Source organism: Callospermophilus lateralis, chromosome 7 (genome assembly GCF_048772815.1).
Source record: "Callospermophilus lateralis isolate mCalLat2 chromosome 7, mCalLat2.hap1, whole genome shotgun sequence".
In the NCBI taxonomy this organism is placed as follows: domain Eukaryota; kingdom Metazoa; phylum Chordata; class Mammalia; order Rodentia; family Sciuridae; genus Callospermophilus; species Callospermophilus lateralis.
In genome coordinates this window covers 21,461,602-21,478,633 of record NC_135311.1, presented here as the reverse complement: position 1 = coordinate 21,478,633, position 17,032 = coordinate 21,461,602, and the positions used below count along the sequence as shown (strand labels likewise).

At 33.9% G+C, this 17,032-nt stretch overlaps 1 protein-coding gene across 2 annotated transcripts in view; it reads left to right on the top strand.

Annotated features, from left to right (window-relative positions):
• Nucleotides 1–17,032, top strand: part of Sycp1 (synaptonemal complex protein 1) — a 118,798-nt gene that overhangs the window by 80,704 nt on the left and 21,062 nt on the right. For both annotated transcript variants that reach the window (XM_076861913.1, XM_076861912.1), the window contains exon 23: nucleotides 14,780–14,896. In XM_076861913.1, the coding sequence (XP_076718028.1) occupies nucleotides 14,780–14,896 (117 nt within the window). The remainder of the gene's footprint in view (nucleotides 1–14,779; nucleotides 14,897–17,032) is intronic.

Genomic DNA, 17,032 nt, shown 5'->3' with positions numbered 1-17,032 from the left:
GTTGTTTTTTTTTTTTTTGTGGTGCTGGGGATTGAACCTAGGGCCTTGTGCATGCATGCAAGGCAGGCACTATACCAACTGAGCTATAGCCCCAGCCTGCTGAGGCTAGTTTTGAACTCAGCCTCCCAAGCTGCTGGATTACAGATGTGCACTGCTATGCCCAGCTACTTATTTTATTCTCTTTAATGCTATCTGAATTGAATAAGGCTGAACACTTTATTTTCCAGCTCTTAGATTCTGTCTTTACCATGAGAGACTTTCAACTGATCATTTTATTTGATTTATTGACTTTCATTTCCAAGATTTCTGTTTGATTCTTTGAAAATATTTCTATCTCCTTATTGAATTTCTTATTCATATACTTTATTAACTTTCTTAATTCTTCAGTTATTTTTCTGTATTCTCTTGGAATTCATTGATCATTTTTATAATGATTCTTTATCTGCTATTTCATCTACCTCAGTACTTTTGGAGCCAGTTGTTGGGGAATTATGAACTGAGGAGGTATAGTATTTTATTTTGGTTCAAATTTGTTGTATTCCTGTGTTGGCTTTTATGCATCTATTGAGAGGAATTTCTCTTCTGTTTTTATGTGTAGACCTTTTTAGGGTATAGTTTTCACTTGCCAGAGTGTTCTAAAGATATCTAGATGGATACTCCATTATAGGTGTGGCATCTTCAGCCTCTGGTTTTACCATAGCAGATGTCTGTAGGATGTCTATAGGGAGGACTTGAGGGCCCACCCCTAGCCATATCTACTGATCGTTAGTTTGGATTTTTGTATAATCTATTCTTTATATTAAATTAAAGCTGGAGATTGTCATTAATTTGTATGTGGAGTAAGGTTGTGCTTTTAGTTGAGTTTATTTCAATAGTAGAGTTTCTACCTTAGAATTTGTAGTGTCTCTATAGATTCCCAGCACCTCACCAAATAAAGCTAAATAAACAATAGCAACAACCAATGGAAACAATAAAATAAATACCCAGTTTCTATTATGACATATACAACATTACCACATGAAATGGGAATGTGTGGTCAGCAATTGTCATTAGTAAAAACAATAACCATGAACTTGATCTGGCTTTAAAGCAAACAGCAGGTATCAACTATGTAATCCACAGAAGTAATAATTGCATCAGCATTAATGGTGGGGACAGGAGTTACATAAACAAATTAATTCTAAAATATGGTAAAATACAGTTAATTAAGAGAAAATGTGTTAGGAAAGTAGAAAATAGTTTATAATATTAAAAAGTGAACAGAGAGAATGCAGAAGAGATGTAGCAGGTGATGTTTATAGGAAAGGAAGAGAAAAACAGGAGAAATGAAGTAAAGGGGGAGAGGAAGAGAGAACAATAGAATTTAGCTGTTAAGAGAAGAAAAGAAAGAGAAACAAGGTAAACAAATGAAAACAAACCAAACCAAACCAAAATATAAACACCCCAAATCCTAACCCTCAAAAGATAAGGCAAGGAAAAATAACTACATTAAAAAAAATCCTAAAAAAAAAGAAGTGTGTGTGTGTGTTTGTGTGTGTATCCTGAACCAATAAACAAAATCCTCTTTTACACACATACAAATGGGCATACACACACACAAATTATTTTTTTTAAATGACAGAATTATCTCCATTGAGGTTGTCAAAGTAGTTGATAAGAATGGATGGTCACTGTCTATGACAACCTGTCTCTTTCTGTTTGAGCTATATACTGAGAGTGAGCAAGGGTTGGGGAGTGTTAACCCCTTACACTTATTTATTTATTTATATTTGTTTTATTATGTTATACATCACAGTAGAATCTGTTTTGATAATAATTATACAGGCATGGAATATATTCTACTCTAATTTGGACCCCATTCTTGTGAATGTACACAAATGATGCGATTCATTGTGGTGTATTCATATATGTGCATAGGAATATTATGTCAGATTCATTCAACTCTCTTTCTTTTTCCTGTCCCCACTTTCTTTCTTTCTTTCATTCCCCTTGGTCTAATCTACTGAAATTCTTTTCTTACTCTCCCCCACTTATTGTGGGTTAGCTTCCACATATCAGAGAAAATAAGCCTTGGTTTTTTTGGGATTGGCTTATATCACTTACCATGATAGTCTCCAGATCCTTCCATTTATCAGCAAATGCCAAAATTACATTCTTCTTTATGCCTGAGTAATATTCATTGTGTATATACACCACATTTTTTTTTTATCCATTCATCCATTGAAGAGAACCTAGGTTGGCTCCATAGCTTAGCTATTGTGAATTGTGCTGCTCTAAACACTGATGTGGCTGTGTCACTGTAGTATGCTGATTTTTGATCTTTTTTATATATACTGAAGAGTGAGAAAGCTGGGTAAAATGGTGGTTCCATTCCTAGTTTTTGAGGACTCTTCATACTATTTACCAGAGTGGTTGCACCAATTTGCAGTCCCATCAACAATGTATGAGTGTACCCTACATCCTCACCAACATTTATTGTTTTACACACACACACACAAATAAATATATAATATATATGTATATATATACACACACACATACACATACTATATATATAAGTATTTTTAAAAATATTTTTAGATGTAGGCAGACACAATACTTTATTTATTTATTTTTTATTTGGTGCTAAGAATCGAACTCACTGCCTCACATGGACTAGGCAAGTGCTCTATCTCTGAGCTCCAGCTTTGCTTATATTCTTAATAATTGCTATTCTGAATGGATTGTGACGAAATCTCAGTATAATTTGCATTTCTCTAATTCCTAGAGCTGTTTAACATTTTTTTCATATATTTATTGACCATTCGTATTTCTTCTTCTGTGAAGTGTCTGTTCAGGTCCTTTGCCCATTTATTGATTGGGTTATTTGCTTTTTTGTTATTAAGTTTTTTGAATTCTTTGTATATTCTGAAAATTACTGACCTATCTGAGGTGCAGGTGACAAAGATTTTTTTCCCATTCTGTAGGCTGTCTCTTCATGTTCTTAATTGTTTCCTTTGCCATGAAGAAGCTTTTTAGTTTGATGCCATCCCATTTATTGATTGTTGATTTTACTTCTTATGCTTTATGAGTCTTTTTAAAGAAGTCAGTTTCTGAGCTGTTATGGTAGAGTATTGGGCCTACATTTTCTTCTTGTTATGTATTGGATTTCTTGTCTGATTCCTAGGTCTTTGATCCACTTTGAGTGGAGTTTTTGCAGAATGAGATATAGGGGTTTACTTTTATTTTGCTATATGTGGATTTCCAGTTTTCCCAGCACTATTTGTTGAAGAGGCTTCTTTTTCCAATGAATATTTTAGGTATGAGATAATTATTTTTGTGTAACCCCTTCCTCTTTTTGTGTTGCTCTCTGAGTTGCACATTGGAGTGGCCTAATTCTGAAGCTCGGTGAAATAAGTTTCAGCTTCCCTCTTCATCAATATGAGGGGGAGTGGAGTGGAAAGTACTGTCAGTTGGACTTTTTAAAATTAATTTATTCATTCTAATTAGGTATATATGACAGCAGAATGCATTCTGATTCATTGTACACAATTGCAGCACAACTTTTCATTTCTCTGGTTGTACACAATGTAGTGTCACACCATATGTGCAGTCATATCTGTTCCTAGGGTAATGATGTCCATATTTTTTTTTAATTTGTAGTTGTAGATGGACAGAGTGCCCTTATTTTGTTTGTTTATTTTTATGTGGTTCTGGGGATCGAACCCAGTGCCTCACGCATGCTAAGCAGGTGCTCTACCACTGAGCTGCAGCCCCAGCCCTCATGTCCATCTTATTCCACCATCTTTTTTTGCCTCCATTCTCCCTTCCCTCTCCCTCAGTTGGAGTTTTGTCTGCACAGAACAGATGGGTGCACTCCCAGTGTGAGACTGCTGCAGATTTCTGTGTGGGGGGGTTCTAGTAGGTGGAGCTTAGCTCTAATCAGGCCTGAGGATTTTGTTGGGTGGTGTCTGCTCTGGACAGATTAGATCAACATACCCCTTGGGCCTGGCAATTGAAATCTCTGTTGAGTTACTGAATCTCAGGACTCTTCTAAGAATTCTACTCATGGGACAGGGGAGCAAGTTCTCCACACACTCTGCTGCCCATGAACATAGCCTTCCCAGACTTAGTCCCTGAGTGTATTTACACTCACCTTTTCAGATTCCTGACCTGCTTCACTGGGTCATGTGAGTTGCCAGACTTAAAGGAGAAGTAAGTTGGGCTCCCTTTTGATTTTCTGACTTGAACCCCTGGGTACAGTCTTTTCTGTGCCTGTTTCACTCATAATCTCCTAAGTCCACCTTAAGCTATACAGTAGGCACTTGCTGGGACAATGTGACAGTGTTTACTCTGATTTCCTAACTTCTGAAGCAGCAGCAACTACAGTATGGCTGCTTCAAGATGGCTCCCTCCTCAACTGTCCATGGTCAGTTGAGAAGCAGAGATCAATTTTCAAGCACTAGTGCACAGGGCACATGTGGATCAGCTAATTTCAGGCTGCTTTTCTGATCTGAGGTTTTTCTATACCAACTCTGTGTGTCTCTCAGTCTTCTCCCTCCCTCTATGGTGAACTAGTGCTATTACCACGGCTCCTGCTGTAATGGGCTTGGCTCCACTGTACATTTTCTTCTTTGTTTAATGTACCCGAATTTGAGTCTCTAAGACACTCTGACTCTCCAATATTGAATTTTAGTGAAATCTCTCTTTTACCTACTGAGGTTAAGTACTCTTTTTGCTTGAATTTTGAGCCACGGAGCAACTAGGCATACAGCCTTTTTTCTATTCCATCATTTTGAATCAGTTTGTTTTTGATAAATTGAAGGTTTGTGGTTAACTGTATGCTAACCCATTTTTTCTAATAGCCGAGATCACCATTAGCATTTTACCATTCTTTCTAATAGTTGAGATGACCATTAGCATTTTTCAGCAACAAATTATTTTAAATTTATTCTGTTTGTTGGTTTTTAAAAATATTTTTAATTTCTTAAAATTTTTAAATTTCTTTACTGGGGAGTGAATTGAGAGCCTCACTCATAGTAGGCATGCACTTTACCACTGAGCTTTGTCCCCAGCCCTAAAGTATTTTTAAATTAGAGATATAAACTTTTAAAAGACACTGCTATTTGACAATTAATAATATGTTTTAAACATAACTTTCATATATACCAAGAAATTAGAAAATTCATATGACTCACTTTGTCATGATATTTGCTTAATTATAGTTGTCTGGAACCAAACCCAAAACCAAATCTCTGAGGTATTCCTGTACATGAAATATCAGTGGACTCATATAGTAATAAAATGCAGATATTGTCAGTTCTGGATTAGAAAATCAAGTCCAGACCATATACTGTTTATGAGAGCCATAATATTATTTAATTTAAAACCACAAAGAGATTGAAAGTAGAAAGATGAAGAAAGGTATACTATATATCATGTCAGCAGTAAACATAAGAAACCTGGAATAATAATTTTAATAACAAAAAATAGATTTAGAGACAAGGAATAAAAAAAGCTCATAATGATATCATTCATAATGATAAAGGTGTCAGTTCATCAGAAATATATATCAATTGTTAATATATTTGCACATAATAGAACTTCAACATGCATGAAGCAAAAACTTAAAATCAAAAATAAGAAAGACAGTTTCTTAATCGTAGCTGGAGATTATTGTACCCCTTTTTCAGTGAATAAAATATCTCTAAGGATATAGACAATATGAACAATACTATTAGCTATTTTAAGTTAATTAACATTTACAGAACACTATACCAGAAATGGTAAATTCTGTTGAAGTGAAATCTTACTAAGATATAAACCGTATGCTGGGCTATAGTCTCTATGCATCTCAAAAGATTGAAGTCTTACAAAGAATGTTCTTTTAGTATAACAGTGAAATAAGAAATAATAATTCATAAAATATCTAGAAAGGTCAGAATATTTGGAATTTAAACATTATACTGGAAAATAATTCAGAGGCCAGAGATAAGAGAAAAAAAGCAGAAATTATTTTAAATTGAATGATAGAAGTAAAATATCAAAATTTGTGGACACAAATAAACCAGTTCTTTTCTTTAATATTTATTTTTTAGAAGTAGTTGGACACAATACCTTTATTTTGTTTATTTATTTTTATGTGGTACTGAGGATTGAACCCAGGGCCTCGCAAATGCCAGATGATTGCTCTACCGCCAAGCCACAATCCCAGCCCACAACTAAACCAGTTCTTAGAAGGAAATGTGTAGATTTAAATGTCTATTTTAGAAAAAAAGAAATGATCTAGATTTTCATCTAGAAACAAAACATTGAGCAAATTAAATTCACAGAAAGTTGACCAAAGGAAATAATAGAGATCAAAGAAACGAGACATAGAAAAACATAAGTAAAAATTATTCCTTGAAAGTATTAATAAAGTTGATAAATTCCTAGCAGGAGTGACCATGAGAAAGATATGGAGGAGATAGGAGAATATAAATTTTACTAAAGGCAGAAATAGGTTGTTATTAGTATAAATACTACAGCCATCAAATTCTAATAAGGGAATGCTACAGATTACTTGATTTTGTGCCAAGATATGTAAAACTTAAGTAAAATGGGGAAATTTTCTGTATATCTACTAATCTTCCTACCTATCTTTGGTACTGAGGATTGAACCCAGGAGTACTCCACCACTGAGCTGCATCTCAGTCCCCTTTCTGTTTTTTATTTGGAGACAGGGTCTTGCTAAGTTGCTGAGGGCTGGCCTCAAACTTGCAATCCTCCTCTACTGCTTCCTGAGTTGCTGAGATTACAGGTGTGTGCCATTGCACCCAACTTCTTATTTATCTATTATGGAAATTGAATTTGTCACAAAAAATCTTCCAGATAAAAACCTAGATCTGGAAGATTTCACTAGTGAATTCTGTCAAACACTTGAGTAAGAAACAATACCAGTCTTCCACAGACTCCTGAAAAATAAGAGTAGGAACTGTTCCTAACTTGATACCAAATGCTAATGAAGACATAACAGGAAAAGAAAATTATGATCAATTGTCCTTAAGAATATAGATATAATATCTTTAATAATATATTAGTAAATCTATGTTAGTGAATACATATAAACCATATTACATTAAACAAGTGGAATATTCATCTTAGCAGTGTATGGTTGGTTTAAAATTTGAAACTTAGTATAACTTAATTTACCATCTAAAAAAGGAGAAAAATCATGTAATAGTAGAATAATTGGAGAAAAGCATTTGACAAAATTGTTAACACTTATTCATGATAAACTAGGAATGGAAGAGGACTTTCTTAATCTGAAAAAGAACATCTACAAAACATCTACAACTAGCATCATACTTAATGATGAGACTGAATGCTTTCCTTTTAATATAAATAGTAATATCAGCTCTCACTACTCCTATTCAATATTGTATTATTCAAGTTCAAGCCAGTACAATAAGTCAAGAAAAAGAAATAAAGACATACAAATTGGAAAGGAATATGTAAAGCTGTCTCTCTATAAGTGTCATATTGTCTACATTAAGATCTACATTAAGAACTTCAATGTTTTTACAAAGTCGCCAATGACCAAAAACCAATTTCATTTCTATATATTAACAGATACTACTTGAAAAATGAATTTAAAAAAATATTTAGTTTTTAGTTGGAGTTGGACCCAATACCTTCGTTTTATTTACTTTTATGTGGTGCTGAGGATCAAACCCAGATATTCCCAAAGAGAGGTTTATACCAAAGCACATGCTAGGCGAGTGCTCTACCATTGAGCCCCAGCCCTAGCCCTTGAAAAGTGAATTTTAAAGCATAATATCATTTAGGGTAGCACCAAAATTCATATAATAGAGATAAATGAACAAAATATGTGCAACACTTTTTACACTGAAAAGATTTAAACATTCCTGAGATCAACTAAAGAAAACCTCTGTAAATAATATACTATGTTAATTGAATGTTTCAGTATTTTTCAGATTTCAGATTTACCTACATTGACTCAAGTCAACCCCCATCATATTTCCAGCAGTCTTTAAAAAAAAATAGACATTTATAGGCATTGTGATCAAGGCCTGTAATCCAGACCTGTAATCCCAGTGACTTGAGAAGCTGAGGCAGGAGGATCGCAAGTTTGAGACCAGCTTCAGCAACTTGGCAAGGTTCTAGGCAATTTAGTGAGACCCTGTCTCAAAATAAAAAGGGTAATTAGGGGATGTAGCTCAGTGGTGTGACGTGCCCCTGGGTTCATCCATGGTACCAAAAAAAAAAAAAAGAGAGACTTTAACCAACTTCTTATAAAATATATATGAACTTTCAAAGGACTCAACAATTTTGAAAATAAGAATTGCTCAGGCTGAAGTTGAACTTGCAATCCTCCTGCCTTAGACTCCCGAGTACCTAGGATTACATTCATGTGTTGTTGTGTCTGGTTCAACTTTTCTTTGTTTTAAAGCCATTTTATTATGTGGTTTTTACTTATTTATATGAAACATTTTATACAAGATGGAATTCTATATGCACATTTAATGTGTTTTCTGCATTTATATATAATAGAAATTTTTATTAAAACAAAGATAGTCTTTATCTTTAGTAGTGCTTCTTGTCCTAGAACAGTTTTTCCTATTATAACTATACCAGTTTTCTTCTGTTTAGTTTTTGCATGGTATGTCTTTTGAATGCATTTATTCTTCATCTTTTCTGCATTTTTATGTTTTATATGTCTCTTATAAATGGCATATAGTTGTAGTTTATAATTTTATCCACTCTGGAAATCTTTCTTTGTTTTACTGATATATTTTGGCCTTAAGAATTAATTATTTCCTTTTATGTCTCATGTCTAATTTATATACTATTATAATGTTAGTGTTGTTATTTATAATAATGAATTTGTTTTTTGAAGGATTTTATATTGTCTGGGAAGAAGGAAATAGTAGAATGAATTGGAGAGGTAATAATTATTGAGAAAATTTAGAATTGATGAAAGATGCCGCAGTCTGGCTGGGCACAATTCAGGAGCCACTTGTCAAAAGAAACTAACTTTATTTTTAGAACCACAAACGCCAAACAAAACAGCTCCTCAGGAAAAAACCCTCAGAGCCCAACTACCACCACCGGCTTCCCACAAGCCACACACCCCGACCCAGCCTCTTCCTCCCACAATCCTCCTGCTCTTGAGGCCGATTGGCTGGGTCGCATGGGCGGAGCCAAAAAAGTCCCCCAATGAGCAGCTCCGTGGTCTGAAAGGGCAGGGAAACAGCCCAGTGAGCATCACCGCAGAGGAGCCAATCAGCTAGATGTTGCTAGATGTTGCTGGGGCCGCTGTGAGCCAATCATCAGCTGGCAGTCTGAAAGTTTGCTGGAGCCCCTTCGGCTGTGGCTCTCAACAGAAAGACATGAATTAACAGATATTCCCAAAGAGAGATTTATACCAAAGCAGGAAAAATGAAAAGAAATTCACTTCTAGACTTAGTATAGTAAAACTACAAAATATTAGACACATTGGGGTATGGAAAGTAGCTAGAGAACAATGAAAGATCACTAATGAAAAAATTGTAGGAGGTGGATATCTCCCAACCAACAATAATGGAAGTCAGAAAATGGAAAATATTCTGAATTGCTGAGAAGATAATGGTTCCACCTTGAATTATGTCCACAACATACTTATCTTTTAAGAAAGTTAGAAAAATGAGGATATTTTTAGATTAAGAAGTAAAGGGAAAAAAGTAAAGAAAACATACTTTTATGAACTTTCAGACTAACAGACTTGATAAATATAAATATATATCTTTCATAAATTTCAAAGGATTGAAGTCACATGGGATATATCCTCTAACCACAATTCTATTAATCTAGAAATTACAACATAACTTTACCAAAGTTAAAGTTAATTAAAACCTTTATTGTGAATATCATAATACCAACATATTTGGAAAAAAGTTAAAATGAAATAGATTGACCAAAAAATCTCAAAAAGAAATAATTAGCCCAGACAGACCTAGTGAAGAAATCAAATTAGTGATTTAAAATGTTTGAAAGGGCAAACTTCAAACTCAGGTGGTTTAAGATAGGAGTTTTGTATACATGAATTAATACAGTCACTATGTGTGTTAAGTAAGGTACTTAGTCATTGCATAGAAATCATTACTAGTCTTAAAACACCTGCAGTTACAAAAATAAATTGTAAAATGTAATTTAAAAATATGCTACTTATGTGAAAACGAAAATGCTAGTGTACTTTAAATTTATATACATGTTCAAGTAAAATTGTGTACATATATATATGTGTGTGTGTGTGTGTGTGTGTGTGTGTGTATTACATAAATAGTTGCACTTTTAAGGGAATAATGATAAGAAAAAGTCTATATGTTCTGTATATATTTGAACAGCTGGCCAAGATTAACTAGGCAATCTTTAGGAAGGACAGAGAAGTGTGTCCTACTAGATATGAAGATTATTTACATAGCTAAGGTAATTAAGACAGTATGATATTGACACAAAGGTAATCTAACTAGTTGATAGGAGAGCCTAGAAAACAATGCATGAGTAAATGAAAACCTGACATAATACAGAGATTGCATTGCAGCAATGTAGTTTTGGGACATTTGACTATTATATCCTTATGTTATACACAAAAAAGAATTCCTCAAGGATGTAAATGTGAAAGACAGGATTTCAAAATATTTGAGGAAGATAGGGAGAATATCTCTATGATTCGGTTATAAAGAACTCCTAAACAAGATTAAAAAATAAACCACAACCTTATTTGAGAACATTGATAAATTCATATATGCTCTAATTTATAGCTTTTATTTAATTAGCAAAGAAACAAATCTTAACCTGGGAGAAATATTTAATATGCATATTATCCACGGGGGATTTGTTCTAGGATGTCCCTTAGATAACAAGATCTATGGATGTTCTTTATATAAAATGGTATAGAATTTGTATATGACATACTCACATCTTCCCATATACTTAAATCATCTCTATATTATTTAACATACCTGTACAGTATAAGTGCTACATAAATAGTTGTATTTTAAAGGTAATAATGATAAGAAAAAGTCTGTATATGTTCTGTAAATATATAGTTTTCTCCCCTAATATTTAAATTTGAGGCTGATGGAATCCACTAATGCAGAACTTATGGATATGAAGGCCAACTATGATGAAAAAAGAATTTGAATTTTATAATTAATAAACAAGTCATTAAGAAAAGATGAAATACAAAATAGATAAATAGGTGAAAGACATGAACAGAGATTTCACAGAACACCAAACATGAAGAGTTAAATATATAATGTTCAATATTTAAGAAAATGCAAATTAAATGGCAAAACCTCAAATACTTTCACCTACATCATCAACTCTAGATGAATTTGTGAAGGATGTAGAAGTTATAACACTGTTGATGGTAATTTAAATTGGTACATGTACTTAACTATATTATAAAGTTGAACATATAACCTGCCCTGTGACCCAGCAATTCCAATCCTAGGCATATGTTTTAAATGCTATAGTTTTGCACTTAGGAGATGTTTACAAGAATGTTAAAGGATCTATGAACAATTGAATACATAAAGAAAGCTGTGAGGGGTGGAGGGAAAGGGAGGGGGAGGGGGATTAGCAAAGATGGGGGAATGTGATGATCATCATTATACAAAATATATGTATGAAAATTTGAATTTGTTGTCAACATACCTTATATACAAACAGATTTGAAAAACTGTGGTATATATGTGTATTAAGAATTATAATGCAATAAAAGAGCCACATGTATAATGGCATAATTTTGGCGTGGACATACTTTATATACAGAGTTACGAAAAATTGTGCTGTAAATGGGTAATAATGAGTATAAGGCATTCCACTATTGTCATGTATGTAAATAAATAAATAAATAAATAAAATTTTTAAAAAAGGTATTGTGTCCATCTACAACTAAAAAAAGTTTAAAAATTACTTTATTGTTAAATATTTATGTGCTCAAACCAGGCCCTGAGCACAGGTGGACTAAGTTATTGTTTATATGATACGATGAGGAATGCTGTGAAATACTATTGCCCCAAATATACTCTTCCACCATCTGTCAAAGGTCTTGATATTATCACCAGTTTAAAAATTTGTTTTCTTCCTTTAAGGCAAATTCTTTCCAGGTGCTACAATTAAAATACAAACCTATATCTGGGCTGCTTTATCACAATAGCACTTATATATCTTAAGAAGTTACAGGATAGGATTTGCAAGTTTAGATGAAAATGGATATAATATATTTACACAAAGCCCAGGGTAGGTAAAGTTGAAGGATCAAAAAAGGATATCTGGGGTGAGGACACTTGGAAACCAATAGTTACTGAAAAGAGAGGGATAGAATACTTACGGGCAACTAGCCTACTTTATATAATCCTATTCAGGCATTTGTTTTGTGTGTATTTACACTTGCACACACATGTACACACACATGCACACATTCTTTTCTAATAATAATCAGTAATTCTTGGAGAAATCAATGTCCTAGCAGCAAATGATAACATATGAAAAGAAGCAATTAAAGTTTAGGAGAGATGGGCAAAGTGGCACATGCCTGTAATCTCAGCAGCTCAGGAGACTGAGGCAGAAGGATTGTAGAATCAAAGCCAGCCTCAGCAACTTATTGAAGCCTTGCTAACTTAATGAGACCCTTTCTCAAAATAAAAAATAAAAAGGCCTGGGTATGTGGCTCAGTAGTTAAGCATCTCTGAGTTTACTCCCTGGTACTAAACAAACAATTAGGATGAAGAGACCAAGAGTTAAGCAAGAATATATTAATGAACAAAAAACACATGGTTAGGCTCTTTCAAAATATTTCTTGATTTGTTGATTTTAAAGTGGAATAAAAGAAGATAAAATATACATAGGAACTCAGATTCAGTTTTGTAAGACTGGAAGACGCCGCACCACACAACACAGATCACCAAAGAGTTTTCCACTTTATTACAAAAGGCTGTGTGTTTATATAGGTCTAAGGAGAGGTTGCAGGGCTGAGGTAGATAACAGGTCGCCCGTTTATTGGCAAGCTCTTCCATATGTCAGTTCCGGAGCCCAAGAAGTTAGTTCTAATTGGGGCTAAGGCTTCCCACCAGCAGGGTTTGAACATTGGCGCCAGCGGGAACATTTAGCACCAGTGAAAGAAAGAAAGAGGAGAAAGGAGGTCATTAGACGCCATGCTGGGGTTTTTCTCTGGGGTGCTGTTGCCGTTATATGTTTTCTCAACAAGTTTACTCATTTTTTTTTTCTGGAAATCTGTGTCCAGAAGCCTGTATCTATTTCTTGATAAATGCATACATTTTTATGCATTTGTGTTTCTATGTGCCTGTATCTAAGTGAGGTGGGGAGCATGTGAGCATTATGTGAGAGTATGAGAAGAGTGCTAAAATCCTATTATTGTAAGCCAAGTTATATAAAGGCTTATAATGTTTACAGAGATTCATGAATTCCAGGTATAGTTATTTCTTATACCTAACATGTTAGGTACTTGCTAGTATATCCCATGATCACATTAGCTTTTTAAAATGACTGGTGTTCTGGTTTATTTAGCTTGTGGGTACAATGTAATTGTCAAATAATTTGCTTGTAAACTTGTGGGTTTTCTTGCCCATGATTTTCTATTTTCTATTTGTTTCCATAATTATTACTCTTTACTATCCGCTAAGGTACTCATTCTTGTTTTTAATAAACAATTTTTCTAATTGTCAAGATACTTTTAAACTTTGTTTATGTCTTACAACTTGACAGTCAATTTAGGTTGATATGAAAAGCAATAAAATATTTTTAGTTACTTTATATGGGACATTAATAAAATGATATTTGAAAAAAAATAATATAATGGAATACTACTAGTTAGAGGAAATGAATGTAGTTTAAATACATAACTATCTAGAACATGCTGTTGAGTTAAAAAAGCAAGACAAAAAATATATGCACTGTGGAAACATATAAAGTTCAAAACAGATATTACTTAGGGATATATAATTTTGAAAGAAAGTTATAAAGAAGAACAAGGAAATAAAGAATATTTTAAAATATCAATATCAGGAATGTTTTTTACACTTGAGGGGGCAGTAGGGAAAAACTGATGAAAAGGGATATTCAGAAGCCTTTATCAATATTGGTAATGTTCTTTGTCTTAAAGTTGATGGTTGATTCATGGATACAGAATATAGTCTGATTCACTGTTAAATTATCCATGCTTCCCTTCCCCAATTTCTGTCCCTACCATGTACACCCTTCCTCAATTCTAATTCATCCCTACCCTAAGATAAAAGTGAATCTGAGTGTAAGTACTAATTCAGGGCACTTCTTCTCTATTAATAATTATTACATTTGAGTTATAAAACTCAGTAAATATTTATACAAAGTATATAAAACAATAGAAATTGAGGGTGTTTCTTCTTTACAGAAAATTAATCTCTTTAGAGTATGCTTTCTCTTTTGACTATATGGGTTTTCTGTTCTAGTTACTTATTGTAATAAAACATGTGGCACTGAAGTTGACTGATTTATATATTGTTAAAATTCTTTAAAAATAAACGTGAATGCTTATTTTATATTACTTCTCAAGACTAAATACATATTTTAGGTGGTAAGAGAGACTGTGGAAAATGAAGCATGTCTCACCATATGAAAAACATAAGGAAAACGATACAACCATTATTCCATGAATAAGTTATCTAAGATTCACAAAACACAAAATGACTATGGAATATTTTCAAGTAATCCACAGCCTTTACTAATATTCATGCTATTTTTTTTTTACTTAAAGGTCAGTAAATTAGAGTTAGAACTAGAAAATGCCAAGCAGAAATTTGAAGAAATGTCTGACAACTATCAAAAAGAAATTGAGGACAAAAAGATATCAGAAGACAATCTTTTGGGAGAGGTAGGAAAATCTCAATGTGTTTAGAACTTATACTAACATTCTATGTTTGTTTATTTGCATTTGAAGAAAAAAGTAATATTCTCAGTTTTTATTTATTTATTTTTTTAAATTAATTTTTATTGTTGGTTGTTCAAAACATTACATAGTTCTTGATATATCATATTTCACACTTTGATTCAAGTGGGATATGAACTCCCATTTTTACCCCATATACAGATTGCAGAATCACATCAGTTGCACATCCATTGATTTACATATTGCCATACTAGTGTCTGTTGTATTCTGCTGCCTTTCCTATCCTCTACTATCCCCCCTCCCCCCTCCCCTCCCCTCTTCTCTCTCTACCCCCTCTACTGTAATTCATTTCTCCCCCTTATATTTTCCCCCTTTCCCCTCACTTCCTCTTGTATGTAATTTTGTATACCCCTGAGGGTCTCCTTCCATTTCCATGCAATTTCCCTTCTCTCTCCCTTTCCCTCCCACCTCTCATCCCTGTTTAATGTTAATCTTCTTCTCATGCTCTTCATCCCTACTCTGTTCTTAATTACTCTCCTTATATCAAAGAAGACATTTGGCATTTGTTTTTAAGGGATTGGCTAGCTTCACTTAGCATAATCTGCTCTAATGCCATCCATTTCCCTGCAAATTCTATGATTTTGTCATTTTTTAATGCAGAGTAATACTCCATTGTGTATAAATGCCACATTTTTTTTATCCATTCGTCTATTGAAGGGCATCTAGGTTGGTTCCACAGTCTTGCTATTGTGAATTGTGCTGCTATGAACATGGATGTAGCAGTGTCCCTATGGTGTGCTTTTTTTAGGTCTTTAGGGAATACACCGAGTAGGGGAATAGCTGGGTCAAATGGTGGTTCCATTCTGAGCTTTCCAAGAAATCTCCATACTGCTTTCCAAATTGGCTGCACCAATTTGCAGTCCCATCAGCAATGTACAAGTGAACCCTTTTCCCCACATCCTCGCCAGCACTTGTTGTTGTTTGACTTCCTAATGGCTGCCAATCTTACTGGAGTGAGATGGTATCTTAGGGTGGTTTTGATTTGCATTTCTCTGACTGCTGGAGATGGTGAGCATTTTTTCATGTACTTGTTGATTGATTGTATGTCCTCCTCTGAGAAATTTCTGTTCAGGTCCTTGGCCCATTTGTTGATTGGGTTATTCGTTATCTCATTGTCTAATTTTTTTAGTTCTTTGTATATTCTGGATATTAGGGCTCTGTCTGAAGTGTGAGGAGTAAAGATTTGTTCCCAGGACATAGGCTCCCTATTTACCTCTCTTATTGTTTCTTTTGCTGAGGAAAAACTTTTTAGTTTGAGTAAGTCCCATTTGTTGATTCTAGTTATTAACTCTTGTGCTATGGGTGTCTTATTGAGGAATTTGGAGCCCGACCCTACAGTATATAGATCATAGCCAATTTTTTCTTCTATCAGACGCCATGTCTCTGATTTGATATCCAGTTCCTTGATCCACTTTGAGTTAACTTTTGTGCATGGTGAGAGAAAGGGGTTCAATTTCATTTTGTTGCATATGGATTTCCAGTTTTCCCAGCACCATTTGTTGAAGATGCTATCCTTCCTCCATTGCATGCTTTTAGCCCCTTTATCAAATATAAGATAGTTGTAATTTTGTGGATTGGTTTCTGTGTCCTCTATTCTGTACCATTGGTCCACCTGCCTGTTTTGGTACCAGTACCATGCTGTTTTCGTTACTATTGCTCTGTAGTATAGTTTGAAGTCTGATATCGCTATACCGCCTGATTCACCCTTCCTGCTTAGCATTGTTTTTGCTATTCTGGGTCTTTTATTTTTCCATATGAATTTCATGATTACTTTCTCTATTTCTACAAGAAATGCCATTGGGATTTTGATTGGCATTGCATTAAACCTATAGAGAACTTTTGGTAATATCGCCATTTTGATGATGTTAGTTCTACCTATCCATGAACAGGGTATATTTTTCCATCTTCTAAGATCTTCTTCTATTTTTCTCTTTAGGGTTCTGTAGTTTTCATTGTATAAGTCTTTCACCTCTTTTGTTAGGTTGATTCCCAAGTATCTTATTTTTTTTGAGGATATTGTGAATGGAGTGGTTGTCCTCATTTCCATTTCAGAGGATTTGT